Source organism: Ascaphus truei, chromosome 7 (genome assembly GCF_040206685.1).
Source record: "Ascaphus truei isolate aAscTru1 chromosome 7, aAscTru1.hap1, whole genome shotgun sequence".
Lineage (NCBI taxonomy): Eukaryota > Metazoa > Chordata > Amphibia > Anura > Ascaphidae > Ascaphus > Ascaphus truei.
The window spans coordinates 51200509-51227995 of record NC_134489.1 but is presented as its reverse complement, the minus strand read 5'-3'; the positions used below and the strand labels follow the sequence as shown (position 1 = coordinate 51227995).

The window sequence follows — 27487 nt, the reverse complement described above, 5'->3', positions numbered from 1 at the left end:
AGTTCTACTTACTGCAGTTTCAATTTCTGTAGGCGTGAGTTGCTGTCGCAGAACAGCAAATACACTTGGAGACATAGGAAGGTCCAGTGGAGAGGGAGGTGAAGAAGAACCATTTGATGGTCTGGTGAAAAGGAGTAAAGAGTGTAAGAACATATTATAATTGGCATCACAAAAGCAACAGCTTAGCAGAAATGATTACAGTACGATAAGTACATACCTTTCAATAGAAAAGGGATCAATAGGGGGTTAAGAAAGGTCATAAAAAGCCTTAGATGAAGATTTAAGAATAAGTAAGGCATAGACAGAGAACACATTACTGCATCTGCATGTTTTCAACATAACATCCAGTAACATTAGTAGTCTAAATGGTTCAAATTGTCCTGAACGTTTAACATCCAGTTATCAATAAGGAATATTTGGTTCATCCATATATGTACAACGATGGTGTGGTTTAGTCCTGGCTTTAAAACTCCCATCCTTTTGATTTCTAGTCTTAATCGTCATGTTTAGAAAATCAGAACTACAAACCCTGAGACACTAAAGCATCTGAAGTTGAAAACCAGGACTGTACCACACTTTCCTGAAAATCTGTAGCTAAGCATATTTTTAGCTACTATTAATTTTGATCTTTTCTTGATTATAAACCAGTTGTTTCCACCCTTTGCTCAGGTGCCCCTGGTAACAGCAGGTTTTAGGAATAACCAATAAACCCATGAATGTACCCAATTTATTTATCACTAAAATTTGAGGCGCTTGGCACAGAAACCTGGTCTAGCCAGGGATTACTGAGGACAATGTTTGGAACCACTGTTATAAACTATTCTAAAATAGCTTTAAGGACCATTCCAGGAGCTTGAAGAGAAGATTTCTTATATTAGTAGGTTAAATGTAAAACAACTACTTAGTCTTACATTTGATGCAGATTTGTAGGGGAAGCAGTTTATGTCAACTCAGACTCAACAGAAATTATGGTAAGAGATTTGGTATTATTAATCATTTATTTATAAAGAGCCCACATATTCTGCAGAATGGTACAATGGGGGAACAGAATATCTATTACATAAACAGAATGACATACCAAATAAGCGTAAACAGATACAAAAGGTAATGAATGCTCAGCTTGTGAGAACTTTTAACCGGTGCACATTGTTCTTCAGCATTCTCTAGATTGTAATACTGCGTCAAGGGATTGCACGGATTATTATTGCCTTATTATGCATGATACTCGTCAGTTCCCTTAATGACATACAGAAATGTGTGTATATATATATATATATATATATAAATATATATATATATATATATATATATATATATATATATATATATACAGTGGTTGACAAATCACCAAAAAATCTACTCGCCACACAAAAAAATCTACTCGCCAGCTAGTACCAAACATGTGCTGCTTGGGCCAATATTTACTCGCCCGGGGGTTAAATCCACTCGCCCGGGGCGAGCAAATGTATAGGTTTGTCGAACACTGTATATATATATATATATATATATATATATATATATATATATATCTCATATAATAAAGAACAATAGGCACTCCGTCTGACAAGTTAATAAGGTGGGTGCAAATCCTGTATGGTGTAAATAGGCAATACAATACCGTGTGATGACGAATATCAAAGGCAGCACTCGAAAAGGTTGTCAAAAGAATATATTGTATTAACAAGACATCATTCCAACGTTTCGGTCCGCGTGCGGGACCTTTAATATATATATATATATTTGCATGTTACAAAGTACTAGCTTTCCTTTAATTTAATATAAACACAGTTAAACATCCAGTAAAATACCTATCTTCAGGAGATTTTTTACTTTACCAAGCATCCTGTGATTTCTAGTCTTGTTCATTTGCATTACCATCCCTTCCGAAATCAAAGGATATTTAAATGTTTTTAGGGACAAGTCTGTGTAATTGAAACACTGATACTTTTTGTTTTCTTTTACAAAAGTCAGACACCGATAAGTATTTCACGATCATATTTTAAAGGTTGCTTGGAAGTATGTAAGCTTAGATACGGAGGGGAGTGTCCACTACTTTTAGCGGGATGTCACTTTGTTCAACACAGAACTTGCACAGGTACAGTAAATCCCCCTTCCTCCACTTCCCCTTATCTTTACTAGAGAGACATGCTATGGTTAGATTGAAAACTTGATTTACTATTTCATCTCTATTTAGAGGTCCAGATGAAAAGAAAATCTCAATTTTCAAAGAGATCATAGCAACCAAATGATTGAATTAATCATGATTAAGATTGTTTAAAGAGGTCAAATTTAGAGTACTGTAAAATGTTACAAATCATTACTCTGCGATGAGTTGATTTTAAAACCTACTCCTGCAAAATTCCCAACCAAGCACAGGAAAGACAATTACAGTCAATATTTCTTACTTACAGTTTGGACATAGGGACAAACACTGATGGCACATAACCTTTGACTCCATTTTCGGTTGGTCTGGAAGCTACAAGAAAAAACAAAAACAAATGACAAAGCAAGATAATACTGTAACTCAGAGTTCAGGTCTTTAATTCAGTAAAACTATTCAAAATTGATTTGATGCCAAGTTCTTATTATGCAGCCTTCTTTCCCAGTCAAAACCATTCTGTGTGTTTTGAAAATTCCCAAAGAGTAAGAGATGAAGATGTTTCTTTGTTTGACATTTGTGATGTCTTCAGCTACCCACGACAGAAATGGTAATCTATTCTTTGCAGAATATTTGATAAAGTCTCATGACTGTAAAACTAGGGTAAACCCAGTGCCAAAATAACATCATGTTCACCAAAACAAAGAAGTCCCATTAAGTTTTAATTTCATAAATCTTGTCATTCTTTTATACTGTTTTTCTTCAGAGATTTTAGGGGATTAACAAAGCTCCGATAAGGGATAACAGGAATCGATCACCAGTAATTGCCAAATACTTGAATTGAACTTAACAGATGCTGTATGCATTCTCCATGTTTTTTCGGGCGTGACAAAATCAGGACTTGGTAGCTTCATGGCATAGCCTTCCAATAAAGGTGATGGGTATGATACTGTCAGGGAACTCAAAACTGCTTGCGATAGACACGAGTGTCTTAAATATGCAATAAAGCAAAGGGATCTAATAGTATCTGATGTTTCACAACAGGTAGGAAAATAGGCAGACTAGGTGGGCCAATTGGTTGTTATCTGCTGTCAATTTCTCACGGCAATGGAAAATGATAAGATTCAAGAGGACGGGACTTTCCTGCCTTGTACTTTTAATGAATGCAGTCTTACTCCTACAGTATACTGTCTGTAAGTCTACCAATATATAGTTCCCTTAGATTGTAAACTCTTTGGGTCAGGGTCTCCCTTTGCCTTGTGATTTACTTGCTCCATTGTATTTACTTTATGTTACCGGTATACTAATTTTGTAAAGCCCCATGTACACCATTGTCACTATACTCATAAAAAAAGTTCCCAAAAAATTAATCTATACGAGTACAAATAGAGCCAACGTTATTGCACCCGCTGGAGCGCTTCAACAGGGGAATAGCCCCGCCCCTTTCTCATGTGTGGCTGATTCGAAACAATGTCCGCTTCTCCTGCTGGGGCGTTGTGTATGTCTGGCTGCAACACGCCAACAGGAGTAATAACGTTGGCTACCTCTGTACAATCAAAAAGGCTACATGTTTTTTTTCTCCATATAGTACAGAAGAGCTGAAGAAAACATACATATGTTTAATTCAAATTGTATTACTCAATTAATATTAAGGCACAGGACATACTTGAAAACGAAAGGAAACTCTCAATGCATTTTTTCCTGGTAAAATATTTAAAAATAAATAAGGTTAATATTTACGAAGCGGTGCTATTCCAACACCTTATGGCACATTCACGTGAATGTGCTGTAAGGTGTCTCCCAGCGTTAAAATTGAATACCATTGCTTAATAAATACAGGCAGAGGCATCCAGACAGGACTTCTGGAATTAAACATTACTGGGTTATTTTATTTCTCAACAATTATCAAGTCTTTGTTAAATACTTGTAGATAATGTCAAGAACAGTTGCTCATTAAAAATAACTCCTGCATAGTAACTGTGGGTCAAACTGCATTGTCATCTAAACCTCCCATTTCAACGTCACCCAGGGAGAAATCCATTACTGGAGTAAAGAATTGTTTTTCACTTGTGAGACATTTTTGAGTTTTTGGTTTAACTTCCTCTGGATTAATATTACTAGAATTAGAGGATGTGTCTCACGGCAGTTAGACTTCAGCAAAAGTTGAACTCGATGAACATACAGGGCCACCAATAGCTTTCCCGGGGCCCAGGACCACCCCTGTGTCAGTGTCATTGCAAACCCACCCCTCTTTCTTTTACACACACCCACGCTCTCTCACTCTATTCTATCCCCCATTTCCCCTTTGGATTTTTCTCCCCACCTCTGTCTTACACTCTTCCTCTCTCCCTCCCCCCCCTTCTCACAGTCTCCCCCCTACGCTATGAATACATTCCTCCCCTCCTCACTCCCACTACCCAATACACTCACATACTACCCCGCACACAATACACACACACTAACCCCCCCCCCACACACACACATACACACACTAGCTTCCCACACCCACCCACACATACAATTTACCTTGGGAGTGGAACTCAGGCCTCCAGTGCCATGCCAGATACAGAAGTTTGGCCTGACTTCAGGTCAGGCCCAACTTTTGGTGCGGACCAACGGAGAAGAGAGGCAGGCCTAGTGGGGGAAGAGAGGCCGGCCTGCAGAAGCTGTGCCGGCAGCAACTAGAGGCCCAGATGCAGAGGTTGGATCTGACCTCTCACTGGCCCAAATTCCAGAGCCGGCCAGACCCCTCCTCAGCCACCGGACCCGGGACAGATGTCCCAGCTCACCCCCCCTGTTGGCGGCCCTGTGGACATATGTTTCTTTTCAATCTAAACTACTGTGTAACTATGTATGTTAAAAGAGCAGTTCCTCCAATGCACTCCATTTATAGGAAGCAGAGTATTTCCAGAGGATTAATGTCTCAGGTAAGTATCTTATAAAGCAGAGACTCCCTGGTTTATCAGATAGTTACCTGAGAAGGTACTGTCAGTACTTCCTATAGCTTTAAATCCCACACATCATGGATGGTCTGTGTGATGAGGGAGATTTAAATCTCTATTTTGTTTCCCTTGGAGGAGATATATTAAAAAAAAGATAGGCACAAAAGAATAAACAAGCAGGAGGAATTGCTCGTTTAAAATATAACCGTCAGACTTTCCCCCAAATTTTAATCTATGTTGCAACACACAATAAAATATCACTTGGGTGAAGAAGGGAAAGTAAACATCATTTGTAGAAATAACATTTAAAATCAAATTGATTTAATTTAAGGTGACCTGAACCAAAATTTCCCCAGGAGCCATTTCACGATATCTGATCTCCTGGGACCACCTAGTTCCTGAGAGTTTTGGGTGTCTGTTTTTAACTTTAAAAATATGGCTGCGGGATCACCCAGTATAAAGCTGTGACATTATCTTCCAATGACCATGGAGCTTTGTTTTGGCCACTGGACAATGCTGACCCTGTCAGCCATTTTGTCTTAAATGCAGCAATTATCTCAAGAACTGGGGGGTCCACTGATGGGCTCTGGTTTAGGTAACATTACATAAAAAACACACCTGGTTTATCTTGCTGTATTAGTGAAAACCTATAGCAGCTGCTATAGATTCTATAGACATCAAAATTATTCTGTATGTAAAGAATTGAGACTTGTGAGGCTATAAAAAAATATTAGCAAATTTCATCCGTGGAAGCAGGAAATAGGAGTGTGGGAGAGCAGGTTGTGAGCAGCCGTCTGTTTTTTACAAAAATGTTTAATTGACTTGCAATAGCTTACCATGCCTGGTATTTTCTACTAAAGGTCAAAGTCATCAGAAAATGACAAATATCTTTCCCGGGCCATGGAGGATATATGTAAAGTATCGGAAAACGGGAACATTACGTAGTTACATAGTAGATAAGATTGAAAAAAGACATGCGCCCATCAAGTTCAACCTACTGTATGCTAAATTTATCCTATATCCGTACTTACAGTATATTGATCCAGAGGAAGGCAAACAAAAAACCCCAGTGGAATATCATCCAATGATATCTCATAAGGGGAAAAATAAATTCCTTCCTGACTCCAATAATTGGTAATCAGATTACACCCTGGATCAACATTCTTCCCATGTTTACTTATTTGGTATATCCCTGTATACCTTTCCTTTCTGAAAAGATGTCCAACCTTTTTTGATCAAATCTATTGTATTCCACATTTTAACTGCCCTTACTGTAAAGAATCCTTATATATATATATATATATATATATATATATATATATATATATATATATATATATATATATATATATATAAATGAAAATACAACTGTATGCTCATCTGCAGGTCTGCAACCCCGCCTTTTCCCATTATCACCCAGCACACAGCACTTCCACTGCAGCAAGGGATTCTGGGAAATGACATGCAAATGAGCACACAGTGCCACTTTTTGCTTCAAAAACAATTTTTAACATGGTTCCCTATAGGCTTAAGCTTGCTGCATGGTCACATCTTTGAGCACAGCCAGGGTTAAGGTGCATATATATATATATATGAGGCTAGTTACATCTCATGCAATGGCAGTCAACCATTCTTGAAACTAACGGAGTACATATTATTAAGAAGTCTAACCTTCCGTCTGCTGGCTGTTGTAATGTTTCCCAAAGGCTTTGTCTTTTGGGATTTCTGGGTATAGGTACTTCAATGGATTTTCTGGAGCATTTTCAGCCTCTATCACCTTGTAATTCCGAAGGATGTCAGGGAAAGGAAGTGCATTTAAACGACCCTTGTTGTATGGTTCAACTGAGTGGAATCTCACTTCCCCTGTTGTAATAATTGAGGGGGAGAAATGTTTTGTTAATATGGCCATTGCATTGCCATCTTCTGGCAGTAAGGGTTAAATACATTCAAAAGCCATAGACCTAAAACATACAATGCAGCAGCATTCTTTTTTTTAACATAATTTGTTAGCAAAATTATTATACTCATGGATTTATTCACATGAAATTATGCAGAGTTTCTCTTTTTCTCTAAAATGACATTCAATGTATGTGTCATAACCACAACATACTGTATGTAGGTGGTAAGCAATTGTTTTAATTTGAAACATGTTGAAACTGAAAAAAATGACAATCAAAAGAATACGAGTCTCTGACACCACAAAAAATATATACAAATTCCAGCACATTCATACAAATAATAATAAAACATAAATCTCTTTTGAAGCACCAGTTGGAGCAGAAAAAAAGCAAAATATATATTGGTAAAAAAAAATAGTAATCTAAGGATCACACAACAAAAACTATGAAAACAATGAATATACCGTACAATTGAACATTGAGTAAAAGAATGAAAATTCTGCTGGGATCAGATAAACTGTAGTGGGAGTGAGATAATAATTATGTGCTAAATGTCAATTGAATAACCAAGTGAAATCACGCCAAACGACTTAAGACCATATTTACTAAGTGGTGGTCTTTCATAAGACTAGGAAAACATTTACCGGTGCGGTGCACTACCAGTCACAAAAACATCTTCTTGCCCATGGAGGACCCCTTAATTCCCACTCAAGTGAATGGAGGAACCCTTACTTCCCATAGCTTTAAAAAAAAAAGTTATCTTAAAGAACAAGGAGTTTTAAGGTGTAGTATGCATTTAAAGCAGGAATCCCCTCTGTTGACTCCCCCTACCCTGTTTTTCGGGGTATTCTGAACCCTTGGGTCTTAGTCTTGGTGGCTGTGGTTCTTCGGCCATTTCTGAGAAAGTAGATCATTTAAAATAGGGCATTTTTCCATTTTTAAGATGGCTGCTGTACAGCTCCCTGACTCTGAGCCAATTAGAAACAGTGACATCAGAGGTCATAGTTACTGATCAGTTTCCAGTGTGCAGCCATTTTAAGGTTTTGAAAATGCTAGTACATGAGATAAGATCTCCTGAACGACAGTACTTTGTGCTGTAAAACGGCTTTGGTTCTTCCATGGGGGAACTCCAGTTTCAAGCAGCATTAATTGCTGCTTTAAGTGGTATTTGTAGGATCCATTTATTATTTTCAAATCGACTTTGACTTAAATGATCTCATTTATTCATGTGATGGGACAATTTTTCTAAAAAATGTATACCCTCCGTCACTTACATGGACTGACACAAAGTTGCAGGATTTAAACTTTCCTTTCAACAGCAGACATGGCAACTCTCACTGATTGATTTTAAGCATCTGCAGGCTCATAGAGTTCAATTAGATTTAGAGTATGTTTCTATTGCAATGCTACTTTTTGGTATACACCCCACGTAAATCTCTCTGATTGGTCCTTGGAAGTTGAGATCTCTGCACCAGTGGTTAATTCAAAGGCATAAATTCAGTACGTCAGATTTACACTTTTGCAGAGTTATACTTGCCATTTTCTGAATGATCCACCCAGGTAAATGTAATACTTCCTAGGTGACTTTCACTGAATCGCAGGAGAAAGGTTCCAGGCATCTTGACCTTTAATAAGACCCGTTCCCTTTCCTTGCTTACAAATCCCATGATGCACCTAAAGCAGCCAAACGCAGTTTTATTACGTGCAGACAGCGAGTACATTTTAGGAGTACTTTAATCGCCTATGACATTTGTATTACTTATTAAAGAATGATTGCAATAGACAGCAAGTCACTTGAAACAAAAGGTTGTGAAATTACTTTTCGTGTTAAAATGGTTTGGGAGAAACCTAAAGATATTTCAGATGAAATGTTGTTTGTGTGTTGTCTTGTGGAAAATGCTGTTGAAATGTATTAGTCTGCATGTGAATAAATTGTGAATACAGAGAACACAATAATAGTGAAAAAAATTTAGCTTAAAATAATTCAAAGATAAGAAAAACGTAAGGCTATCTGGATGTATTCCTTTGATTCCCCGTACCCGCTGCACTGTCACTTTATATAATGGTTAAACGGCAGATGGGGATTCTGAGTAACAACATGTAAAGGCGCAGACTTTGGGCCATATTTACTAAGCAGTGGTATTACACAAGACACCTTTTAGTGCTGTTCCGTACGGTGCCCCCAGCAGCCAGAAAGTGTTTGATGGAATAGTGCAGATTAGTTAGAATGGCCATAGTGCACATTTACTATACAGCACTTAGCCATAAGACACTTTACAACACATTGAAGTGAAGGGGCCTTAAGGTATCATAAGTCTTAGCACATCTTAGTAAATATAGCCACTTTTCAACTTTCTATCCATTTTAAACATGGCTGTTTACTTAGAGATTTCTCCTACTGCATTACAGAGCAGGTACATCAAAGCCTGACAAAGATGTACAGTTCTGTTGTTCTGGACTCACAAGTTTGCACTTCAGCTGGTAGTGATTGCAAACCAGGCACAATAATTAACAAAAACCCTCCACCATAAAAAGGTACAGTATAGAAACTGAGTGTATGTGTATGTCTTCCACAGGTTCCAATCAGCAAATCACAATCGGTAGGCTTCTATGATAATGCTGATTATCAATCATTTCTCACATTCACAATCATGTAAATTATTAGATTAATTTCTGTGTACAGTAAATTGTATGCAGAATTGAATGGGCTGTTATGTTACAAAACACTGTCTGATTAAGAGCCACACAACAAAACAAAAATGGAAATCAGTGTTTACATTGAATAACTTACCCATCAATCCAGATGGGAAGAAGATGTTTCTTGATTAGTTCTAGTATTCCTTCAAGCCATAACCAAAAAGAAAAAGACTTGCCTGGCAAATGTTCCTAATAATAGTAATAATAATAATGTTAAAAGATACATACAGTACATTAGACAAAGTAGAACATTATCCTCACCAGCCTATGTGCCCTATTCAGTATGCTATAAAGGCTGCTTGAAAAGATTTAAGCTCCATTGTCCTGAAATATTCCTGAGCAAGCAGAATGTCGCTTCAAAGTATATTGAATAGGGACCAATGTATAATGAAACCTTGATATAAGTACCATAAGCATCAGTTTTTAATGCAATAAGCATTCAAAGTTGAACAATGTTGAGCATTACATTTTCACTAGGTGACATACTGTAGAGAGTTGTCAATATTTAAAATGAAGCCAGAAGTACTGCAAGGACCTCTGCAAACCATTGTCAGGGATGCAGGGAGGCACAGATAGCCCTGGATTTAAGCCTGTGTACTCTTCCTGAGCTGGCATTGTCACAGGATTTGGTGGTTAATATGCCTTCATCACCGGTTGCTCTACTGGCTTTCTAGGAAGACACATATCTATGTATATATGTCTATATAATTATGTACATATTCGTGATATACATCATTTTTAGTTATAACAAATACATAGAAAAACATTTACCTTCTTTCTAAGCGACACCAATTTCCAACATTCTATGTGAGTGCAGATTTGAGTACATGGGTAAATAGAGATAATCCAATCCAGTTTGTGAATGAAGTTTGAATTATTTTCATATACAGATGCAGCGGCCGTTATTCGAACATTTACCTGGGTAAATGTTGCATTATGCTGCGTGGTATTGAGAGATGTTCCGTTGCAGACATAATGGCCCATCGGATTAACACAGCAGGGGTCCCTGCTATGCGAGACCTACCGGGGTCTGCCTGTCTGTAAGAGACGTGCAGTAAGAGATAGGCTGAATCAGTCACTCTAACTGCGCGCCTCTCACAGGCAATCGTGGGGGTTTTATTTAATTTTAAACATTACATAATGTAGCAGGGAGTCTCTGGAGCGGAACCGCATTTATTTCAGTTACGGGGACCCCCTACTTCCCAAGCAATGGAAATGCAAAAATATTTAGAACTTACCTTACAAAATCTGGCCCATGAAATTTGACTGTCACTTTGGTTGACTGGTTGGCCTTCAACAAAAACAAGAGGAGAAATCAGATTTGGGTCATATTCCTTAAACGGTGCTGATCCATATGGGACATTTTACTGCCCATTCTTCTGACTATCATATGCATTTATATATACTGTATATATATACATATATATGCATTGTATGCTTTGTGATAATGGTGAAGGGCAGGGTTGCAGACCTTATATTTTTATATGCTATACGGTGGAGGGTTTTTAGTCACCTTTTCACACTTGTGGTGTGTGTCTAAAACGTGACTAAAAACCTTCCACCGTATAGCATATAAAAATATAAGGTCTGCAACTCTGCCCTTCACCATTATCACCTAGCATACAAAGCTTCTATTGCAGCAAGGGATTCTGGGAAATGACATGCAAATGAGCACACAGTGCCACCTTTTGTCTCAAGGTAAGAGAGCTTCCTGATACCCCTGGATTCAGAGGGCCAACGCTTCTAAAGGTAAGTAAAATATTGAATGTATGCAATTTTTTTTACAGGTTTTTTATTGTATTTCTTTCTTTTAATGTTTTTCATTGCCCATTGTCTGCTAATGTATTAATCTGTGCCGTTTAGGGTACAGATAAATACAATGATAGCCAATGCATTTTTTGGCAAATGCTTGTTTTCTATTGAGTGTTATTTTTTTTTCTATTTCTCTTGATTGTTTGGATTAAATAGTTTGTAATTTGGATGGCTTGTTTATGTGTATTGTTTCTATTGATCAGCATATTTAATTAATTCCTTCTTTTGTTGGCTCCTTGTTTGAATTGATGTGTTGGCTAGTTGTTTTAGTAACTAATTGCTTTGTTGGTTACTAGTTAAAATTATTTACTTGTTTTGTTGGTTAGTGCTTTTATTAATTTAATTTGTTGGCTAGTGCTTTTATTTATTGAATTGTGGTGTTTAGGTGCTTGTGTATGTTTTATTATTGTGTATTTTGGGCATTCATGTATTTTTATTAGGGCGACCAATGACATATAATATCATGCCCATATTATATGGGTATGATGTACTACTATGCCAATCAATGGGTACAGGGTGGGTATAGTGGGCATAGTGGGCCTGGTGTGGGTGGTTAGGCCTCTAAGGTGAGTAGCGGGGGAGGGTTGGTTAACCCCTTAATTACTATAGCGGTTATTAACCACTAAGGTGATTAAGGGGTTAGGCGCCATAAGATTTTTTCTTTTTATGTATTCTTGCTGCCATTGGAGGACATGGACCAGCAGTATGCTGACGAGGACACACTTCATGATGGCAGGGGTATATAGAAAGGTTTATTTACTTTATTTCTGCTGCCTGGCTAATGCATGATTTAATAATGGGCAAATGAGCTATTATCCATATTTGTATCATGTAACACCATTACAATTTTTACCAATAAGCTTTTCTCCCAGCATGTTAAGTTGTTCGGAATTCAGTCCCCGGCCAATATAAGATGAAAACTGCCAGCTTATGACTTCAAGGAGCTGATTCAGACTGGCAGTAGGAGGGTTAGCAAAGAAGGCAAGACTCTGTAGGAAAAAAAGTATTTGTAAAACAATTTTGAACAGAAGCGAAGTGGTATACAAAGGCTTTAAAAAGCAACTTTATCAGTTAAATATGCTTTTTTTTTAGAACACAATAGTAAGCTTTGTTTTGCTATCTGACATATTTCTGTACCACCTACTATGTACACAAATTGGAATATATTGGCCTGCATGTACATTGCAATTTATACATGCATTTCGTTTGATGTCTTACACAAACCTTATTATTGAAAAAAGTTCTCAATGCCTCCTATCCTTATTTGATATTAGTTAGGAATGACGACTGGCCTCCGGGTCAATAAATGGTCACTAAATGGTCACAACATTGGGCGCCAGTGAAATGCAGAGGACTTCCAATCTCTGTGAATTTTGTAACTATGATGTCATTGGATTCACTACCATTGATCTCATAGGTGATAGTCATTTTACCTTCACAAAATCTAGATACAATGTAACTGAGGGCATTTGTGGGTGACTGCAAACTTCAAAAAAGTCAGTTACTTATTAAGTAGATGAAGCAGACACATTTTATTTATGAATACTAGAGGAATGAATAAACTAATAAACTGAATTGTAGTCCATACCTGGGATTCACTTGTAAAAAGGTTATGCCAAATAATAGAAGCCCAGGCACTTGGTAATTGACTAACGTTTGAAATCATCACCACAGGCAGAGAGTTGGTCTGTTAAATGAAAAAATAGGTGTACATGTTCAAATACATTTTTGATTATACTTTATTATGCACCTTATCCCCTACTCAACATTAAAATAAAGTGTTTCATGTAGCTCGATTCCCTGTTTGTTTAAAGGGAAGTAATGGAAGTGAGATGTTTAATGAGTTCAATGTTAATGGCAACTTTTTAGTAATGAGTTGTAATTATGTAATGAGGTAAGCTCAAGCTTTATGTGGTTTTTGCAATCTTTACATCATCTTTTTTTGTGATAGGGCTGCTTGTATCTACAGGTACTGTAAATTGTTAATGACCACTTGTTTTGAGTACATTCATTATGCCACCCTAATATAACTCAAACAGATTAAAGTGCAAAACAATAAGTAACTGATAAAATGCAATTGCGTATTCTGATAAGAGTACACAGTACCTTGTAAAAAAAATGAAAACACAATCATATTTAGTATTTTACTTTAAGGGGGTTTGAGTCTTTTCTTGGAAGCCAGTTACACTAATGGTTGTTTAACTTGAATTTTGTAGAAAGATGATGTGGGTAAAAGATAAAATAGGAAAGTATGTTGTACAAAGTGATTAAAGTCCATCTAAAAAAAAAAGGATGAAATGAGTTATATGAATTAATACGTAGCAATGTAAATCAGAGTAATGTTTTAGGACTTGGCTTGGAATAATTGAAAAACTGAAGCTAGACAACTGAACACTGTGTTTCAGAAGAACTTATATTGGTTAAACAAACATAAATAGTAAATGGAAAGTTGTGCCCAACAATTTGCCCCCTAACAAGAGTTTAGTCAATGTAAGATAGTTTGAAATACATTGTGGAGTAGCCTAGCCTAGCTTTATATGTTCACTAAATTACCATTAAAGAGAAACGATATTGATTATATACTTTTCCCACTAAGGAGTTATCTTTACATTTTACATTTTACATTTACATTTTACTATCCAGAACATTTACTTCTTCACATGTGCTGGAATTACAGTACAACGTATTCTGGCTGATTGTTAATTACAACTACTGTACGTTGTAACTTCCAACTTTAGAAAATTGAAGTAAATAATAATTCCATCACCCCAGATTTACAGTACTTACTTCCAGGTCTATGGTTAATCCATACAAGCACACTTGGGTTTCAAAGCTTATTGAATGCAGTTCTTCAGTAACCATATGAGAGCCCTGGGAAGAAATGATATGCTTCAGTTCTTTATCTTGCCAAACAAAGAACACATGATTTACAGTGGGAAACAAAACCATATCGATGTTTATGTTGGCTTCCATGCTTGTTCTCAAACAATACAATTATAAGACTGGAAACAGTTGCTAAAAGTAGAAAGAGTTGGTACTTCACGGGAAAGTTACCAGTTATTGTTATGACCATTGCCATGATTTGATATTTACTGACACTCAGTTCTTGAGTGGTAATCGGGCTATTGCCCATTTGTGTTGGGGGTAGAGTGGGTGGGTGAGGGGGGTAGTTTTCCTGGGCTGGGTGGTTAGGCCTTCTAGGTGTGAGTGGGAGGGGTTAACCCCTTAATTACCTTAGCGGTAGTAACTGCTAAGGTAATTAAGGGGTTAACCCCTTCCGCTACCCACCAGGAGGCCTAAAAACCCACCCGGAGATAACTACACCCTTCACCCACCCCCTCTGCCACCAATAAACCGGGAACTGGTGTTTAACCCCTTTCATTACCATAGCGGTTATCCACTAAGGTAATGAAGCTCTGCTTTTATTTTATTTTTAGTACATAGGATAGAAGCAGGAGGTTTACAGAGCTGAACAGCATTACGTTCAGGTCCAGGGACTCCCTGCTTCCCGAGGTACAGTCCCCAGTAAGGGGTGGCAGTATTTCCTGCAACTTTACATGTCCGGTCACGTGACGCGGGACATTTAAACATTCAGGAGGTAGCACCGATATGGAGGGCCTGTTCCTCGGGAAGCAAGGGGTCCCCAGACCAGAAATGAATTTATTTCAGCTATGCAGACCCACTACTTCAATCCTATATACTAAAAATATAAACAGCAAGATCGCCTGTAATAGCTGTGCAGGGAGATGCACTGCCTCTCTCTGCTCTCTCTGAGTAGCTCTTCCAGACTGGTGTGGCTCGGTAGGTTTAACACAGCGAGAATCCCATTCAGAAGCAGGGACTTCAGCTGCGTTAATCCTTATGGGAAATTAGTGTACTGATGTTTTTGGCCGCGGTCAGGCTCAGTTCAGCTGCACTTTGCTTGCGTCCAAATCCACATAGATGATACTCCATTTGTACATCTTGCAGTAGGTTTAGAAATTAAAGGCAGTGCCGGATTAGCCATTAGGAACAGTAGGCATGTGCTTAGGGGCCCCCAAGATTAGGGCCCCCCCATATGTGCATGGTTCCGACTGCCTTGCAGCCTAGCAGGGCCACTGACAGGGGGGACAGCTGGGACAGCAGTGGGGGGCCCAGCCGGCCTCTCCCCTGCTGCGGCGGGTCAGGCCTTCACTTAAACCCCACTCACGCCCACACTGGAAGTTGGGCCCATCCAGAAGTCAGGCCCAACTTCCGCATCTGCTTACAGCCTATGGGATTGGTGTGGCACCGGAGGCATTCCCGCAACAAGAAAGGTAAGGGTGTGTTTTGAGGGAGGGGTATTTTGTATTGGGTGAAGGGGGGGGGGGGGGGTTGTTGGATGTAATTGGGGAAGGGGGGTTATTGTGTGGGGTTATTTTGGGTTCAGGGGGTTATTGAGTGCGGGGAGGGGGGTTATTGATTATGAGAAGTGGGAGTGTAAGTGGGAGAGAGAGAGAGAGAGAGAGTTTGGGATCTAAACAGTAGAGAGTGATGGGGGTGTGAGAGGGAGGGGGAAGAGGTGTGTGTAAGCGAGAGAGGGGTGTCTTTTACCTTCTCAGGAGCAGCCCTCCTCCTGCAGGGTCAAGTTGTCAAGGAGGAGGGACTGACTCAAGGGAGGGCCCCCAAAGTCTTGATGCTTAGGGGCCCCAGAGGGTCTTAATCTGGCTCTGGTTAAAGGTACAGTAGCATATAGAACTTTAAACAAGACAGTGGTCTGTGCACTAAAATAATTTATTTTTGGTGCTAAAAGGTGTTTTATGTATGAGGTTCGTAATGTGACTTCATACATATGAAATTAATTTTCACAGATTATATCATGTTGAATACCTGATTAATGCAATTTAAATGAAAACAGAATTATGTGTATTATTTTTTATTGTTAGTACTAACAATTATTTATAACTAACAGTTATTTATAACTAACTATTATTTATATATTTATCATTAAATTATTTATTATTTATTTATAATTATTTATAACTAACAGTTATTTACTAACTACTGTTAGTAAATGTAAATTAGTGTACTATTATTCATAATAGCCATACTGTGAAAACAGACTTTTTTTTACTAACAATAAATACTTTTCTTATAACCTCTCCATGACAGTGCATCATCATAGAGTAATAGGTCATACCCAGCTAGAGGTACGACACAATTATCTGATTGAAAATAGATGTGTATAAAGGAGACTTCCTCCCCTCTATTCCTGCAGTTGATCATCTAACCAAGCAGTATAATTATTTTAGGAGAGATAAAGGAAAGAAGAAAAAAAGGAATACTACTACTCTGGGCAGGAACCCAAGATGCATTGTCATAGAGAGACTACGAGAAAATAATCTTGTAAATTAACATTTCTATTTCTCTTTCGTCTCAATGACAGCTTCAGGGTACCATTGAACTGCTCACGCAGCCCATTTGTCTGGGGGCGGTAAGGGGCAGTGCGGAGGGTTGTCACCCCGCATGCCTTCAAGAGACAGTGGAGCAACTCAGATATGAATTGCCTCCACTTATCGATTAGAATCTTGCTAGGGAACCCTACTCTGGAAAAAATCCATATCAGTACTGCTGCTACCTTAGTAGCTTCAATAGAGGATAGTGCCATAGCCCCAGTGTATTGGGTCGCAAACTCAACCACCGTGAGGATGTAGCGCTTCCTCGTCCAGCTAGGGACCATAAGGGGTCCCACAATGTTGACCGCTACCGTCTGGAAAGGTTCACCGATAACCGGTAGTGGTCTTAGGGAGACCTTCACATGGTCCCCCGACTTGCCTACCCGCCAGCAGGAATCACAGGAGTGGCAAAAATCTGCCACTGTCCGCGATGCCCCCGGCAAGTAAAAACGCTGCAATAGCCAGGATCTGGTGCGGCTGACCCACTGATGTCCCGCTAGTGGGATGGAGTGGGATACCTGCAATAACTGCTGCCTAAACTCCTCAGGCACCACTAACTGTCTCTTACCGGTCCATACGCTGTCTGGAGAACCAGGAGCTTGTTCTCTGTACAGGAGCCCACGGTGCCAGAGATACTGGTCTGACCCACTCTCAGAGGCAGACTTGGACGCCTGGAGTCTCATGCCTTCTAAGCTGGGATCGGACCATACTGCCTCCCTGAACCATGCACCCAGCTCTGGCCACTCATCCTTAGTCACTAAGTCAGGGTATGAGGAAACAGGGACATTGGCCAGGAGGTCAGGACACAGTACGGACCCGGTCTGGCTTACCTGGTCGGTCTCCACGAGAACCTCAGGAATCGGTGGTCCCAAATGCAGGGGACGATGACTTCCTCAGTGGGCAGTGGTAACAAAGGCTCCCCTGCCTGGACAATTACCAGACTTTGGCTCCTTGTGACAGCCACCACAGGAGCATCTTCTTTAGCAAAAGAGCAGATGAGTTGTCCCAGGTCGTTACCGAGTAGCACCTCAGTATCCAACCCAGGTAAAACACCCACATCTCTCACTCCTAGACCGGCACCCCAGTCGAGAAAGACCCAGTCGACCTGGATTGACCTAGGTCATCCGTCTGGCATAGTGACCTGCATCCCTGGTCCAGGGATCAGATCCTCTTGGCTGACCATATCAGGTCGTACCAGAGTAACTGTAGCACCAGAGTCGATCAGGCTGGTTCCCTGGCGATCTGTGATGGTCACTGGTCGCAAATGCTTCCTCCGGACATCATTCATTTGCAGCCCGACAGCTGCAACTTGGTGCCTGCTATCTCCGCTGTGCCGCCTGTAGAGGGTGTAGGGACCACCACCTGGGTCCGCTGCTGGACCTGTTGGATGGCTGCTTGCTGCTCCTCAGTTGGTACCAGTCCCACGGGGGCAACTGGTTTTGCTGATGGAGTACTTTGCCCCGGATGGGGGTGACTGGAACAGCGCAAGTTGGAGCAATCGGGCTTCAGGTGCCTGGTCCGGTTACAGTGATAGCATTGCGGCTCATGCGCGAATCCTGCAGGCTTGGCTGCACTCTCCTCCTTGGAAGACTTTGTCCTCCAGGTTGGGGTGGTACAGGGAGCCGTCGCTGGCTTACCTGCCCGACTGGCAGGGGCCACAGTAGGTAGTGCCACCCGCATCCGATGCTAGGGTTGAGTGGTCACAAATTCATCTGCCAGGGTGTCTGCCTCTTCGCAGTCGTTTGTGAACTGCTGGTAGAACTTCTCCCGAAAGATAAGGTCGAGCAGCTCCTTGTGGGTAAGGGCATTACACCCTTCCCCACCGCGTACCCCAGTGTATCAGCCAGGCCATAAAGTCAGTGTGGGAGGCTCGAGCAGTCTTGTTTTCTGTCCGGAAACCATTCCCGATAAGTCTCGGGATTAACTCGATACTGTCTCAGCACGACCTTTTTAACGTACTCGGAATCTTCACCCTCCTCGGACTGGATCGCCTCGTATGCCTCCTGTTCCCGTCCGCTCAGCTGTGGGACAGGAACTTTACCCAGTTGGCTGGCGGAAGAGAGTACCACTGGCACGGTTTTCAAAGCTCCTCAGGTATCCATCAATATCTGTGGTACGTCTATAAACTACCCAAAACTCTAGTGAGTTATCTTGGGTGGACGGTACTGAGAGTTGCCCCCGCTGAGCATAGGGGATGCTGGGGGGTGAAGGACAGCTTGTACCCACTGTATTTTTTCAGTTGCTGTAGCTCCTGGACCCAGGGCCAGTTCTATAGACGGAATTTCCTCCGGGGAGTGAGCCGGGGTCCCCGAGACCACGAGTACCCCCTGAGTCCCTGAGGTGACCTGGACCAGTCCCCTGGGCTCTGTTTCTCTGCTCTCCACATTGGCAGCAGCTCCCACTGGGTTAGCACTGACAAGGGCATCTTCATGCCCCTCCAGTATAGCTTCCAGTTAAGTCTTGCTGTGTTCCTCTGTCCGCAGACTGAAAGGCTGCACGGTCCTAGGACCGATACTGTCCTGATCGGGAAGCCATCTTAGCCTTGTGGCACTAAACTAGCATGGAAAAGTGTGATTTCCTGCTTTGTATAACGTGTGTCCGACACTACTTGTTTTCAGAGCTCACAATCTACGAGTTCATCTTGCACTATAAATCCCCTCAGGAACTTATAGCCAAAAGACTAATGATCCCACCGCTAACACCAGAAAAAAGTCTGTCACGGGAGTCCAGGACTTTTATCAAATTTATACCTGGATCATTCACTAGGCAAAACATAGAAGGGGAATAAAATGAGGTTTATTCGGGTAAACCCGCGTACACACAATGAAATACAAAGATACAGGTAAAATACATACTTACTGGGGCGCTGGGGGGTGAAATCTGGGTTAAAATAGGTGCAGGCCGCCTGCTTCGGAAGGCTTACTCTGACCGGGAAATTCACCCGGCTCTCTTGGTCCTCCTTTTTGGCTAAAAAACCTTAGCCGCGACCACTACGTTCTAAAACGAGAACTTGGACCTCGCGTCTGACAGCCTCAGCTAGACATTCTTTCTTACCTCCATAAATGAAGCCAGTTGCTCTGCTATTCACAACAAAGCAACTTTGAAAAACCCACCTTTGCATCACCGGCCAAAAACACAGGATCGTCTGGTTCTCTGACTGGGGATTCTCCTTGCATACCTTCCGCTGTTCTATGTTCAGCATGGAGGTAGGAGGAGCGACCAATCGCAGCGTGGGAATTCCTCCCCGCCAGCCAATAGGAATAGGGGCTCATCCTTTAGCTGCCGTCAGAGGAGGGGACGTGCCAAGCTGGCTCGGGATGCCCTGTGGGCGGGATATATGAATTGACCACTGGGAAACATGTCGGCATTCTACCGCTTCCCCCAGTCACCCCATTGCCACCTATTGGGCAGGCTCCACTGAGTCTGGTAAACGAGGGTCCTCCTTACATGGTCATCTGTTCTCTGGACCCAGTACTCTTCCCTGCCCCGGCCACTTAGCACCCTGACACCTCCTATTTGAACTACAATGTCTATCCAGACTTCCCGGCACCTATATGGATGCCCGGGCTGACTAAATACACATTTACAGTAAATGCACCAAACATATAAACCATATTTTAATAAAGTATGGACATTGGGGCACCTTATACTTGTAAGGGAAATGGATCTGGGATATCTGGGCTTGAAAACCAGGAGTCTGGGGGACACTGGGCAGCCCTGGTGTAATTCCACCCGTGTACCGGCAAAGGGGTAGCTGACTCCTGACGAAGCACGCAGCGAACCGCGTTGAGTCATCGTGAGTGTCATCGGAGGGGAGAGACATCATCACGCATCGAGAGAGCCGGTGGCGCATCTGTTCTCGGCACGATCGAGTGTGGGTGACATCCGTCTCTCGTGCAGTGATCAAGAGACGCAGAGAGAGGGACCACTTCTCTACTCTCTCTGAGCAGCTCTTCCAGATTGGTACTGCCCGGTAGGATTAATGCAGTGGGAGTCCCATTTGTAATCATGGAAACCCAGCTGTGTTAATTCTTATGGGAAATCCCCCCCTGTGCTGTGCTTGGCAGCGATCACGCCACACTTGGGCAGCGGTCTAACAGCTCCAAGTGCCACGCAAGGTTAACTTGAATAGTGGCCCATCTGTAAGTAGTTGAGTAACAACTATAAAAGGCCCCCAGCACACACTCAAACCATTTACTCTTCATGCATCCGGCAGTCTTCTTTTAGCTCAAGTACAAATGGAAGGACAAAGGAAGTCTCATATGATTAGTAGGTATAGTTAGAGCATCTGCAGGCTGCTATAACAGTGGTCTCAATTTTGTTATCTTTGTACGGTACGTGACCTACAGTAAATCCTGGGGATCAGGGTATTGCAGTCAAAGTGATTTTCATGGAGTTACCAATGTAGGCACTGATAGGTGGCACTGTTGCTTCAAATGCTTATATACAGTACCTATGAATTTAAGTATAGCACCTAGCAAAGCTGAACCAACAAAATGTGTTAACATTGTGGCATATTTAATACCTGGGATTTGAAATGATACAACTAGTGTTTATACCGTTACCCAATGTAGAAATATTAAGTAGTATTTAATTATATGTATCTGCTACAGTATAAAGATTGTATATTTATTATAGAAACATGTTTGTCTGTCTTATCTTTAAGCCACTATAGAAAAAAATATAATTCAAAAGTATTGATGATATATTTAAATTAACTAACAATATGATTCTATTACCATTTAGCAAATTTAAAAATTGTAAATCACCGGATTTGCGTGGAAATTAATAATCACTTTAAGAATCAATCAGACACATTTAATGAAAACCATATAATTTCACACAAATTACATTGAAAATAAAAAGGAAACTATCTTTAAACACTATACTATTTTCTGCTCCCTACATTATATAATATTAACATCATGTTAGATTTTATTGCCAGTAAGTGAAAATGCAGTTACAGGAATTAAAAACATGTGTATATTCATGATGTTACATACATACCTCATGACCTTTATTTCCAGGATTTGATTTGCTTTCTTTCGGCTTCTGTATGAAACAAGACAAGGGTGGATAATAACACTACCATTTTTATTTAACTTTAATATCTCAAAAGCAGCAGAAATTGCAAATATAGTCCACAATGGAAAAAAAGGGAAGTTCCATGAACTGCTAATTTGACCTGATGTTCAGAGGGTTACATAACAATATGCATACACCCTATTTTCATGCACATCTTATTGTGAGGTACAGTACCGTATGTTTGCATATAATTATCTATGGAAAATCTGGAAACAGAAAACTGCACCAGTTTAATGAGGAAAATGCCATTTGCGGATCCTTATAGGTTACACTTAGTTGGCAGCAGAGGTGTTTCAGATTGTCAAACCTTTTATTTGAAAGGGTCTTTATAATTAATATGAATGCTTTTATATAACAATATTATCCTATTTGCTCTACAAATAAACATTATGCATTATTACCCAATTACAATTGGTACATGTGTGTTGTAATGAAAAATAGGGTTAATACATGTAGGATATAAGTTATTAGTAAATATTGCTCTCAACGGCCTATTCATTAAAGTGCCAGAACACCCTTGCTCAATCCCCTGAACAACTGCAGACAATGATGTGATCAAAATCATGTATGTATGTCTTTATTTATATAGCGCCATTAATGTACATAGCTCTTCACAGCAGTAATACATGTGACAATCATATAAATAACAAATAATACAAATAACAGATGATGGGAATAAGTGCTTCACACATAAAAGGAACATTTAGGAAAAGGAGTCCCTGCTCCGAAGAGCTTACAATCTAATTGGTAGGAGGAACATACAGATACAGTAGGAGGAGTTCTCAAAAATCATGAGTTCTCAATACAGTATATTAAAAAGGATTGTTACAAAAACATTTGCATGAGATTTCTGCATCAAACGTGTTTGGTTTGATGCAGTTTGACTTGGGCCAGGTCCCCAGCGGCGTACATGCCACCCACCACAACACAGCTCTCTATAGGGCAGGCCCCAGTGGCTGTGTGTGTGTGGGCGCGCAAAGCGCTGTGACGCGTATGCTGGCAGGGATGACAATAATTTTGTCTTCCCGTGCAGTGACGCGATCACGTGGTCGGCACGCACCAATAGAAGAGCAGATATGCCCCATCATGGCCGCGTCCCCACTACAGGCCGCCGATCACGGCTTTAAACTGTGCACGCTCCGCCAGGTGCATGTGCTGCAGGTGAGACTGAGGCCATAGCCTTAGAGTAACTCTCTTTTGCACTCTCAAATACATGTGTCTGCCTCTTTAATTGTTATGTCTTCTGGCTAATATTTGTAATGTTTAAATAGCAATCCCCAACCAAACTATTTCTTTTTTTTATATCTGAAACAGGGGTTTCCCGGAGCTGAAGCACTTCACTCTAATCTCTGATACCTAAAATATGAATTTTTTTGCGTGCTGGTGCAAAAATGAAAAAACTGTTTGCCAGTCACCCAATGTAAAGACGTAACATCATGGCTAATTCTTGGCTACTGGAGTAATTCGCGGAAAATAAAATAAGAGAAGTAACTTCACCATGTTGGGGGTTAAAGACTCCTCAGGGTCTATCTATACACAGTAGGAGGAGAAAAATGAAGCGCTAATGATAGAACAAAGATGATCAAAAAAAGAGAGATGCTATTCCAAAAACAAATGAGTATACTGCAGGAAGCAGTGTGTCAGGGCACAGCCAAGGATGATCAGGATAACAGCTTGTGTTAAAAGGTAATCTTTATTCGAACATCATGGTGCAGACAAAAAAATGGAGGGTAGCTCTTACGCGTTTCACGCCTAAATGGCGCTTCGTCAGAGAGTAAAAATGTTATGCTGGGACCCCCTTAATATAGTGCTTCTGATTACGGTTCAAATTATTCACAGCCGCGGCTCCGTTGGCCGGAAGTGACGAAACCGGAAATTGAAAACCGGAAGTGACGCGACGGACTCCATGCATCGTCAATTTCCGGTTTTCAATTTCCTGACACACTGCTTCCTGCAGTATACTCATCTATTCATCGTTATCACGGATGCACGCCATCAACAAGAAGAAGACAGGCTTTCCTCATGTGAGTTTTTTATCCTTTTCTATTTTGGAAGGTGTATTACCAAGGTGGTTGCAAGCGTGTGTGACATTGTCCTCATTAGGAGTAATGTGGTGGAGCTAATCATTCTCCACTCACAGCACCCCTAGGACTTCAATATATATGTCCTATACACAACGCTCACCTATACACTCATCACTCACATTTATATTAGACGCCTGCATTACTACATCTTCAATCAAGAAAGTCTACATGGACATTATCATAATCATTCCTCTATAGTCATTTTGAGCACTATTGATGAACTTTGTTCCTCTATTCCAAAAACAAGATATTTTAATGGGCATGCAGACAAAAAAAGCGAAGGTGTCGCCCCACCAACGCGTTCACGCCGTAGCGCTTTATCACCTTGATACGCACTGGTTTCACGGTCAGAGAGGCGGGGAGAAGGGAAAGCACCCAGTAAAACAAAATAAGACTTTGCTTAAAATATTATTGGACAGATGGATAGTTTCATATGTCCATATATGATATACGTACCAAATGTCTCATTTCAACAGAGAGGCTTCCGTTTGCAGACTCTTCAATGCTCATTACTTTGACAGGTGTTCCAATGAGGACAAATTTTCGGTTACTGCAGATAAACAAAACATTTCACTTTTAGATACACATGTTTGTTTTGACATTTTATTTTATGTAACCCGGGTCCCCTCTGGTCCCCCATAGCCCCTACCTCCTGGAGAGGGTGCGCTAGGCAGCCGAGGCAGGGGGCAGGTTCTCGCACCGGCAGGAAGGTTGCGCAGGCGAGCGCATCACAGGAGGATCCAGCAGCTCTCTTTGCAGGGCGCCGCCATGTTGTGATTGGCCGCGCATCCGCAGTATAAGTAGAGCGGTGGCCATTAGCTAGAATAGGCTCCACCAGGGACTACAACCCCCTGAAGCCGCAGTGGCTGAAATCACGTGGGCTCGAACAGTCAATAGGGCTGCAGCAATTCCCTGCTCACCAGAAAGATACTTTTCGCGCATTTTGCTGCCAAGTTAGTCGGAGCTGGGACAAGGAAGGGGTAGGTTGTGTGTGCAGGGGTCTGTGGCTCCTGCACTAGGCCAGAACCCCCTGTTAAGCCCAAGCTAGACCCCCTCAGTTTGTTGTTGCTGCAGGGAGAGGCCCATAGATAGGGACACTGCCCCAGTAGTACCAGTGAGAGGGACACAGACAGGATAGGGCGGTACCCTGTCCTTTGGTGGTCTGGAACCAGACACCTGCTGTCACAGAGACTCTTAAAGGTGGTACCATCCAAGCGGGACCCACCCACCGTAGAGGCGAAGGCGTCGCGGGTCGCCAACGGGTCTGTGGACCCCATCTGTATCATCGGCATCATCTGAGCACCCGGGTGTGGACACACCCGGCAGGCATCCATTTCACCAAGTGCACCAACTTTACACGGGCTGGTGGGGCACACACGTTGGAGGGTGAATTACTCTATGGACACCAGGGTGTTGTATGCTTAGAGGCACCCTAGTACTTGGGAAGGTACACCCATCTAGGGTGAAGACACGGTGCAAAGGGGGGAACGATTGAAGGGGTACGGCCCTGTGAGGCTTGTATGTTTTGGAGAGTTAGTATTATTGGACTGTGTAGTAATACTGTTATATCTATACAAATGTGTTTTATTACATGGGGTTCCTGTAACGGGGTAATTCCACACAGTAGAATCCCGTACAGGTGGAGGCGCTACCGAGCACCAATTCAGGTACACCCCAGGTTCCCAGCAGAGGAGGTTCAGGTTTCCTTTGAGCACAGGTATTGCATCGCACCACACACGCCGTAGCCCCACATCTCCCAGGGAGTGGGGGAAAGTGTGTTACATTTATAATTTTAATTTCTTACCTTAAATTTAAGGATGGATCCCTGAAAGATGAAGAAATTTTTTTATTAAATGGGCCTGATTTGGCCTAGCAGGTAGGATTAGAAATACATATTTAGAAAGTTGATAGACAGTTTTAAATGAGTGTATGGTGATGGTTGTAGCCATCAGATGAAACCCTTTGCTGCCAGAAGTACTGTACTGTACCTGCTACAAATCGCGGGTTTCTCTGGTAGCAGAGAGGTACTAGTCTTGACATACCGTACTTCAGTTCAAATTTCCCTGTTCTTCCACAATCTAATCATATAAACCAGCTTTGACTTCTGAGTTAAATGTTTACACCTACCATCCTTTTCAACGTCAAAGTAGATCCTAACGACTAAACTAACTCTTATTATGGCTTCATAAACACTTCTATCACGCTGGTAAAAAATATTTTCATTAATAAAAATGAACCACGTCAATGATTGTAAATGTGTTATTCATGGTGCTCAGAGGGAAATGTATGAGTCAGCTATCTTAATCGTGTCCACACAAATATCAAGCCGTTTTTACCCCAAATTAGTGCTTCTACTTCAAAGAACAACTAATTAAATACTACAGTAAAGTTACCAAATCTAGATATTCTTAACTAATCCGTGTAGTCCAAATGTACTAAATAAATCATTAAATGACCCCACAGAGATCAAAGAAAAAAGTTTTCTGATCTCTTGCACAATATTTTGGGCAAATTAACACTTACTTGTCAATTGTTGCTTTAACACGTAATTGATAATTCAGTTCTGGTAGTTTAACTAGTAGCCTGTAACAAAGGATAGGAAAAGAATGAAGATTTAAAGCAAGTGGATCCCTAAAAATGGTGTTTGCAGTGTAAAATCCCTATGCACGTTATTTTGTATAGAGAGGTACTTTGAAACCAGTAGTTAATGTCTAATTAAATAACCCCCACAGTGCCAGAGAGCCTTCACCTCCATGACCACGCTCTTGCTATCTCTTGCACACACAACCTACCCCTTCCTTGTCTTGCTATCTCTTCTAGGTGAGGAATCCCCCCACTTCTGTTTCATTACCGTTCACACTAGTGCGGAGCAATGACTGCAAATGCCTCCCAGATAACATGCAGACCCCAATAAGGTAATGTTGACAAATTATACATGTACTTGACTTCCTTACAAAGATCTCCCTTAAAGTAAAAGTTGACCTTATTTGTTTCCTGTGTAAAAAGGAATATCTATTTTCTTTGGCTCCATTTAATTCAAATCTTATATGGTAATTATTATTCTGCCCGTTTATGTCTTTGGATGACAGCAGGGCCACCGACAAGGGGAGACGGTACTGTTGTCCCGGGCCCAGTGAATAAAGGGGCCTAGGCCCCTGCTGGCGACTAGGGCCTGAAACCGCGAGCCTCTAAGACACTCCCCTCCATAGGCTGCTGCCCCTCCCCAGGCCAATCTGCAGGCCCCACAGACTGCCCCCTTTAAGAGCCACTAGCAGCCACATCCATGGGCACCAGCAGGCATGCTCTCCACGGGCATCTATCAGCCCCTGCAAGCAGGCCTCTAAGAAGGCTGCAGGTAGGTCCCCCCTACTGTGTCTCTCCCTGCACACCAGTCCCATACCTATTCCCCCAGGCCCATATCTTCATAACTCCTCTACCTAGGCACACCTATCAACCC

General features: G+C 41.3%; 1 protein-coding gene across 1 annotated transcript in view; it reads right to left on the bottom strand.

Annotated features, from left to right (window-relative positions):
- The window catches only part of STAT4 (signal transducer and activator of transcription 4), a 102790-nt gene that overhangs the window by 3148 nt on the left and 72155 nt on the right, over nt 1-27487 (bottom strand). Inside the window, exons 11-23 of the mRNA XM_075608354.1 lie at nt 26554-26613; nt 25835-25855; nt 24487-24580; nt 21869-21913; nt 14235-14318; nt 13036-13134; nt 12301-12436; nt 10874-10926; nt 9730-9824; nt 8476-8612; nt 6712-6903; nt 2410-2476; nt 13-121 (exon numbers count right to left, since the gene is read on the bottom strand). Of these exons, the coding sequence (XP_075464469.1) occupies nt 13-121; nt 2410-2476; nt 6712-6903; nt 8476-8612; nt 9730-9824; nt 10874-10926; nt 12301-12436; nt 13036-13134; nt 14235-14318; nt 21869-21913; nt 24487-24580; nt 25835-25855; nt 26554-26613 (1192 nt within the window). The remainder of the gene's footprint in view (nt 1-12; nt 122-2409; nt 2477-6711; nt 6904-8475; nt 8613-9729; nt 9825-10873; nt 10927-12300; nt 12437-13035; nt 13135-14234; nt 14319-21868; nt 21914-24486; nt 24581-25834; nt 25856-26553; nt 26614-27487) is intronic.